At 34.9% G+C, this 8,789-nt stretch overlaps 1 protein-coding gene across 15 annotated transcripts in view; it reads left to right on the top strand.

Annotated features, from left to right (window-relative positions):
• ATG4C (autophagy related 4C cysteine peptidase) overlaps positions 1-8,789 on the top strand; it is a 193,003-nt gene that overhangs the window by 25,448 nt on the left and 158,766 nt on the right. For all 15 annotated transcript variants that reach the window (XR_004274640.1, XM_032296779.1, XM_032296776.1 and 12 more), the window contains 2 exons: positions 5,339-5,572; positions 7,880-8,210. Coding sequence is in view for 14 of the 15 variants with exons in the window: in XM_032296779.1 (XP_032152670.1) it covers positions 5,339-5,572; positions 7,880-8,210 (565 nt within the window). In the remaining variant the exon portion in view is untranslated. The remainder of the gene's footprint in view (positions 1-5,338; positions 5,573-7,879; positions 8,211-8,789) is intronic.

Genomic DNA, 8,789 nt, shown 5'->3' with positions numbered 1-8,789 from the left:
GATGGAGTTTCGCTCTTGTTGTGCAGGCTGGAGTGCAATGGCGTGATCTCGGGTCACTGCAACCTCTGCCTCCCGGGTTCAAGTGATTCTGCTGCCTCAGCCTCCTGAGTAGCTGCGATTACAAGTGTGCGCCATCACATTTTTTGTCTTTTTTTTTTTTTGAGACAGACTTTCGCTCTTGTTACCCAGACTGGAGTGCAATGGCGCGATCTCGGCTCACCGCAACCTCCACCTCCTGGGTTCAGGCAATTCTCCTGCCTCAGCCTCCTGAGTAGCTGGGATTACAGGCACGTGCCACCATGCCCAGCTGATTTTTTGTATTTTTAGTAGAGACGGGGTTTCACCATGTTGACCAGGATGGTCTTGATCTCTTGACCTTGTGATCCATCCACCTCGGCCTCCCAAAGTGCTGGGATTACAGGCGTGAGCCACCGCGCCCGGCCCCACATTTTTTGTCTTTAATAGAGCTGGGGTTTCAGCACATTGGCCAGACGGGCCTCATTTTCCTGACCTTAAGTGATCTGCCCACCTTGGCCGCCCAAAAAAAAGCCTCTTTGGGTTTACAGACATGCGCCACTGTGCCCAGCCTACTATGAGTAATTTTAAATCTCCTCATGCTTCTACTCAGTTGTGTGTCTACCTATGCCAAACACAACCCCATTATCCTGAAGTGTCTTTGATTATTTAGTGTTTCCCGTTTTTACATTTTTGTAAATGGAATCAAGCTATATTTTGCTTCTGTGCTTTGCTTATGGTTTTCCAAGTTGCATTTTTGAGGTTTGTCAGTGGTGTTGTGGGTAGTTCTGGTTTATTTTTACTACTGCGTGATATTTCATTGTATGAATTGCCACTGAGTATTCATTCTGCCATTGATAGATATTTGGATTGCTTTTATTTTTTGCCATTATAAGCAACAAATGTACATTTTTGTTTATTTTGGAAATAAGACTGTATTCTCAAAATTTTGGAAATATCGTATTTGCTCTTCACTAAAACTGTCTGCATGCTGGAAGGAATGAGGGGAATTGGCCGTTTGCCAAAGAATGTCACATGTATGTTAGTATTATCCATTATATATTTTTCTAATGAGTATAAACCAAAACCACCCTATTATACCTTTCCACAAATTGCTTTGCTATCCACAGGGAGGGAGACCCTTTTAGTTAGAAGCATGCAAATTTAAGTGATACTAATTTCATAAATATAATTATGAAAAGAGGATTACTAGTAAATTAGGTCAAATATGAATTTGAAAAGAGATTCAAATATACATTTTGAAAACAGAGAGTCACAGTAAACAAGGTAAAGTATGAAACAAGGGAGCCACTGTAAATCTGATAAAGGGGAGTCCCAGAGGAAACCAGGTAAGGTTAAAGGGAATGGGAGTATTTATTCAGAAGAACAAAGGGCAGCATGATAATGAGAGAATAGCATTAAGGATATTTTTGTTAGTGGAGCTTTTAAACTTTTAGAATACATGATATCAGGGTCTGTTGATTATGGGGGACTAATTTCTTTCCTCTGTGGGTATATAAACCCAGAATATATAAAGATTTGTGAATCCTATAATTGATTTTACTTTGGTGAATTTCTAGTTCTTAACATGTCCAGAGGTTATTGCCTTGCCTTTTCAAGACTTTCTTTGTTGCCTCAGTGAAAATATAATATTCTCTTCTCCTCATTTAAGATATTTTAATGCTAACATTTTTTTTTTTATCATTACACACTTATGGCTTTTCAGACTTACTGTATGTTGGTTGATCTCAACCAATAATTTTTGATGCTCAAATTGTCATGACATTGGCCAGTGGAAGATCCTTTGAGATTTGCTTCTGTGTCTTTCAACAAAACCATATTAATCTTACATAACATTTTGCTTTCTACCAGACCACATGTTCAGACTCACTTTGTACTTTTTGGTATCAGATAGGAAGCTAGCAATTTCCCAATGAGTCCTTGTTTTTTGTTTTCTTTTTTTTTTTTTTTTTTGCTATTTTGTTTTGTTGTGTTTAGCAGAAAAAGTGTTAGAGACCATAATCTGAGTGCAAAGATGCTTTGTGGGGATGCTATTGACCCTGGCCGTTTCATTGGACAAGCTAGAACAAATAAATGTTTTCAGTGTTTTTCTTACAAATGCATGAATTCAAATTAATATTTGAAGTCTATTTCTAACTGGATTGTATTTCTACTTAAATTTTTGGTTCTTTAATATCTTTCTATCATATAGACATTTTCTAGTAGTTACTTTTGTTTTCCTAAGGATTTTAGGGAAGTTACTTTGGCTGGAGTCACTCATCTCTCACTTTCTGTGGCATTTATCTGATAGATAGTTTTGTTCTTTTGTTTCAATTCCTTTTCTATTTGAAGGCATTGACAATCTGATGTCTTACAAGTCTAAGTGCTTTGAAGGTAGCGGCTTTCAGCCACAGTGGTTTTATATCACTACTACTGTCTGAGTCATCTACAATGAACTCATAACATTTTAATACAAGATTCTTAAACTTGATTCTGTCTCTGTTATTTCTAGTAATATTAGAACATGGTTGCAAAAATTAGGTTATTTTAATAATGTTAAATCTGTCCTGATTTCTCAAGCTTTTAAACTTATCTTGCTACCTTTCTGAGGTACAAACTTATTTCCTTGTGTTATACAGTTTTTCCTTCTCTATGTATCATGCTGTGCACTGTTATGTCAAGGTATATGGCATATAAATCCAAGTGGCCCTCTTGATATTATGTAGACCAAATACGAAAAGTAAAAAAAAAAAAAAATTCCAATTTGACTGTGAGTTGTCTATGAAGAAAGCAATTAAGAATTTATTTTATTTTTATAAGCCTTGTCTTACCACAGATACCATGCTATAATCTGGCTAGGATTTTTTCAGGGTTTCTCTTAGATGGCCAGGACATGATGGGCCTAAGAGCCATTAAGGAAAAATTATAATTTGGGGTTATCTCTGGTATATTAGTTGTATCTCAGGGACCAAAATGATTTTACATCTGTCATTGTGGATTTGTCTATTTCTTCCTGAAGTTCTATCAGTTTTTGCTTCTTTTATAGCAATTTCTACTTAATGTCATAGATAGGTTCTTGGAAACTGCAACTTTAGGTGAAACGATGTACAGCAGTCCTCAACATCCTTTTGTTCAACTTCATTTCATTATAACAATGATGAGAAAAAAATTGATTTTATTTTATGTTGCTTTGCTTAAAGTCACAGTCTTTAAGAACTTATTGACAACATTAACATAAAATACTTATTAACTGTATTTTGAAGCTCTGTTATTAGGTGCATAAACATTTAGAATTATTATTGTTTCTTTATGAATTGACTCCTTAGTAGTTATGAAATGACCTTCTTTATTCCTTCTTTGCTCTGAAGTCTACTTGTCTGATATTAATATAGCCACTTCAGCTTTCTTTTGCTTAAAGTTGCATAGTATATCTTTTCTCATCCTTTATCCTTTACGCTTAATCTATTTGTGTCTCTACATTTAAAATATGTTTTTTATAGGAAGTACTAGCTGAGTCATGCTTTTTTATCCAATCTGATAATCTCTGCATTTTAAATTAAGGTGTTCAGGGCCAGGCACAGTGGGAGCTCAAGGCGGGTATATTACTTGAGGCTGGGAGTTTGAGACCAGCTTGGCCAACATGGAGAAACCCCATCTCTACTAAAAATACAAAAATCAGCCTGGCGTAGTGGTGCATGCCTGTAATCCCAGCTACTCGGGAGGCTGAGACACAGAATTGCTTTAACCCTGGAGATGGAGGTTGCCGTGAGCCAAGCTTGCATCTGCAGTCCATCCTGGGTGACGGAGCGAGACTCCTTCTCAAAAACTAAAACTAAAACTAAATAAATAAATGTGTTTAAACTATTTACATGTAATATGATTATTGATAAAGTTAGGTTTAAATGTATCATGTCATTATTTGCTTTCTATTTGTTAAATCTACTCTGTTCTCTTTTCTTCCTTTTCTGCCTGCTTTTGGATTGAGTATTTTTGTGATTCTCTTTTATCTCTTTTGTTGGCTTATTAGCTCTAACTTTCGATTATTATTTTAGTGGTTTAAGGTTTATAGTATATATCTCTAACTTATCACAGTCTGCCTTCAAGTGATACGCCAATTAGCATGTAGTAAAGAACCTTACAGTATACTTCACCTTCTCCCCCCTGGTCTTTATGATATTGTTAACATACATTTACTTATTTATGTTATACATACATTTTACTTATTTATGTGTTATATACCCCATAATAAATTGCTATTATTTTTGTTTAAATAGTCAAATATCTTTTGAAGAGGATATCATGTTTGGTGTCCTTTATTCCTTTGTGTGAATCTGTATTTCTATCTGGACCAGTGTGACCATGGCTCAGTGCAGCCTCAACCTCCTGGGCTCAAGTAGTTCTCCCACTTCAGCCTCCCAAGTATCTGGGACTACAGGCATATGCCACCACACCTGGCTAATTTTTTATTTTTGTAGAAATGGGGATCTCACTATGTTGCCCAGGCTGGAGTGCAGTGGCATGATCTTGGCTCACTGCAACCTCTGCCTCCCAGGTTCAAATGATTCCTTTGCTTCAGCTTCCTGAGTAGCTGGCGCCCAACACCATTCCTGGCTAATTATTTTATCTTTAGTAGAGACAGGTTTTCACCACGTTGGCCAGGCTGGTCTTGAACTCTCAACCTCAAGTGATCCACCTGCCTCGGCCTTCCAAAGTGCTGAGATTACAGGCATGAGCCACCACCCCCAGCCGGAATCTTCCTGTTTTAGCCTCCCAAAGAGCTGGGGATTATAAGTGTGAGCCACCACATCTGGCTAAGGTTTCTTTTAATGCAGGTTGGCTGGTGATGTCTTCTTCCCGCTTTTGTATATCTGAAAAAGTATTTTGCCTTTATTTTTGAAAGATACTTTTACAGTGTATAGGATTCTGAGTTGATGAGTTTTTCTTCTTCAGTACTTTAAAGATGTTGCTGCACTATATTCTTGCTTCTTTTGTTTCAAGTGAGAAATCTTATAACCTTGTCTATGTCCCCTCTTCAGAGAGTTAATTATGTATAGAATATAGGATATTATTCTTAATAACAAGAGAATTATTGATAATACTTTATATTAGTTAACTCTACAGTATGTAAAACATTTCAGAATTCATTCTAACTTGATTTTCATAGCAGCTTGATTAGGCAGAATAAGATTTATCTTTTAAAATTAGTAAAAAAGGATTAGAAAGATTGTGACACACTTCACATCTTAAGACAGTAATGATAATGTATTGTTATGATTACAGACGTTTCTCTGGTTATCTATGGACTATATGTTTGTTTTTTTAGATGAAGATAAAATGTTACCTACAACATCCGGATGTACAATAGAGGATCACGTAATTGCAGGAAATGTAGAAGAATTTCGTAAAGATTTCATTTCTAGAATATGGCTGACCTACAGGGAAGAATTTCCTCAAATAGAAGGCTCAGCTTTGACAACAGACTGTGGTTGGGGCTGTACATTGAGAACTGGCCAGATGCTCTTGGCTCAGGGACTCATACTACACTTTCTTGGTAGAGGTAAATCAAATCTGTTTTTTTTGTTTTTGTTAGCGACATTTTTCCATTTGAACTCCAGTTTACAAACTGCATGAAATGCCCTGAAGTTGATTTCTTGACTGTCAGGTTTTCTAAGGAGTTGTAACTAATTTAGTGTATTGTGGTTTTTTTTGAACTAGGTCAGATATGACTTGTATGTAAACTTTCCTGATTCCCTTTTCAAAAATGCAGGTTAAATATACCTGTTATTCTTGGTCACCATTATGAGTTAAATTAGTTCAATTTTTAGTACGCTTTGGATTTCATTGTTGTTACTATTTTTTTTTCCTTTTGGTTGAACTCTGGATTATCTCCAGTTAAGTCCTGGGCAGGTCAATAACAGTGACTCTGGGGAGATACATAATATTTTTTAAATCTTAAGAGGCTTTACTCTTGTTTTTTATTTTTTCCCTACATGCTAATAATGGTTTAAAAGTATTTTTACTTTTGTTAGTGTGATTGTGGTCAATTATATTAAATCAATCAGACATACTCCTTTAAATTTTTTTAATTTATAAATTATTTTATTTTTATTTTTTAGCAATAGGGTCTCTGTTGCCCAGGCTAGAGTATAGTGATGTAATTATAGGTCATTGCAACTTGGAATTCCTGGGCTCAAACTATCCTCCTGCCTCAGCTTCCTGAGTAGCTGGGACTACAGGTGCATGTCACCATGCTTGGCTAATTTTTAAATTTTTTTGTAGAGATGGGGTTTTACTATGTTGCCCAGGCTGGTCGTGAACTCCTAGGCTCAAGTGATGCTCCCACTTCGCCCTCCCAAAATGTTGGGATTACAGGTGTGAGCCACTGTGCCTGGCACTATACATATTTCTAATAAGGTCATCATACAATGTTTTAGACCCTAAAAAATGTCATTGATACTTAACTTACATATATATTTTTTTCCTAATGTGCCACCTTTCTGTTGGTCTATTTTTAATAATATGTACATTTGTAGGAATATTTTAGTTTATGATTTTAGGATTTTAGTTTATGATTTTAGGATATCAGATTTGATTATTATCAAATATTATCAGATTATAAATGTTAGACAGTATCCTTACCATACATGTCATTTATTTAGTAACTTTTCTGTAGAGATTATTGATGAGATTATTTAGAGAGAATGTTTATTGAAGAATGGTGTTGAAAATGCAAGGGAAAATAATTTTTAAACTGGTTTTCTGGGATGATTTATTTATAGTCTTGTGCAGTCATGGGCAAAGATTGGAATATTTTTCAGTCCTCACTAGATCTCTGAATCTGTGACTTATTTTGTTAACTTAAAATTACATGCATGTTTGGGGATTGTCTTGTTATTCAAAACTTTGACATAATGGATATATTTGATTTTTTGAGGTCTTTGATCTTTTATGATTTCATTTATTAACTGTTAGAGAATTGTTATTACTCTGTAAATAATGATTAAGTTATTCTGAAGAAATGTACAGGAAAATACTTTGAAAAAAATTTAAAATTTCTATGATCAGACTTCTATTTTAACATATAATCAAAACATCCAGTTTCTGAAGATATCTTTTTTTTTTTTTTTTTTTTTTTAAAGAAAGAGTCTTGCTCTGTTCCCCAGGCAGGAGTGCAGTGGCACAATCTCGGCTCACTGCAACCTCCACCTCCTAGGTTTAAGCCATTCTGTGCCTTAGCCTCCCAAGTCCTGGGATGACAGGCATGAACCACTCCCTGCCTGGTATCCTCTTTACTAGTATTATAATGTTTCTTGTACCTTTGGGTGGTCAAGACTAGATGTTTGATAAGCAGTTTGATAATGAAATACAAAAGTCTTTATTCTGTCTCAGCACTATCAAAGAACAGAAAAAAGAACACCTGGGATTGTCCATTTTTACCCAAGGTTACTATTTTTTCTTTCTTTTGTCTTGTATTTTTGTAATTTTTTTTGATTATATGACTTTTTAGAAACTACAGAAGAGTACCATTTTATTGAGATATAGCCTATCATAAATTCGCTCCTTTCAAGTGAACAATTCAGTGGTTCTTAGCTAGTTACAGAGTTCCACAATCATCACCATAAATCTAATTTTAGAACACTTTCATCATTCCTCAAAGAAACCTTGTACCCATTAACAGCTTCTCCCAATACCTCCCCATAAGCAACCATTAATCTACTTTCTGTTTTCATGTATTTGCTTATTTCTGAATTTACTATCTTATTTTAGTAACCCATATGACCATAAATGCTATGTATTTATTTTAGTAAAATTGTTGAAGTAACTATTTAAAAGATCTGAACACTTTGCTTTGGAACTACTATAGCTTGGACCTGGCCTGATGCTTTGAATATTGAAAATTCAGACTCTGAATCATGGACTTCCCACACTGTCAAAAAATTTACAGCATCATTTGAAGCATCGCTTTCAGGGGAAAGAGAACTCAAAACCCCAACGATTTCTCTGAAAGAAACAATTGGGAAATATTCTGATGATCATGAAATGCGAAATGAAATTTATCACAGGAAAATCATATCTTGGTTTGGTGATTCCCCCTTGGCTGTTTTTGGCTTACATCAACTAATAGAATATGGAAAGAAATCTGGGAAAAAAGCAGGAGATTGGTATGGACCAGCTGTGGTTGCTCACATTTTAAGGTAAATTGTTTTAAAATCTTTCTCCCTGTGAAAGAGGTCCTCAGGATCAAGAGATACTGATTTTTGCAATGTGTATATATAATTGGAACTTTAAAAGTCTTAACTGTATGAGAATGCTAAGATGTTTTCATTTGCCAATAGAGAAAAAAGAAGACATATTGTGACTCTAGTTACATTTAATTTATTTACTGACAAATTTTTCTTCTCTTTCTCTTAGGTATAGATATCCCAGGTCTCTTTCTAACCAGGTTTTCATTAGAACCCCTTATTGAAATGTTCTAAACACTAACATCTCTTTCAACCTTGGAACATTCATAACATTATAGTTTTTTTTAATAGTGTAACCTGTGGGCTGTAATGTACTGATAGTGTAATAAAATGTCAAGAGTTAAAATTGATGTTTTCAGCATTTGTTTGTACACATCAAAATCTCGTGAACTGTAAATGTATAGGACTATTACTATTATAATTATAGTAAAAGTAAAGGATCTGTGATATTCAGGATAGTTAGAAAAAAGTTAAAAGTCCAATGTCACTTCAGCTTTTTATGCGCCATTTATTTCAATACTAAGCGTTTTT

This window comes from Sapajus apella, unplaced genomic scaffold (genome assembly GCF_009761245.1).
Source record: "Sapajus apella isolate SASKATOON/1434 unplaced genomic scaffold, GSC_monkey_1.0 scaffold36, whole genome shotgun sequence".
Lineage (NCBI taxonomy): Eukaryota > Metazoa > Chordata > Mammalia > Primates > Cebidae > Sapajus > Sapajus apella.
Note: the sequence above shows the minus strand (reverse complement) of the source record. Positions and strands in the feature narration are given on the sequence as shown.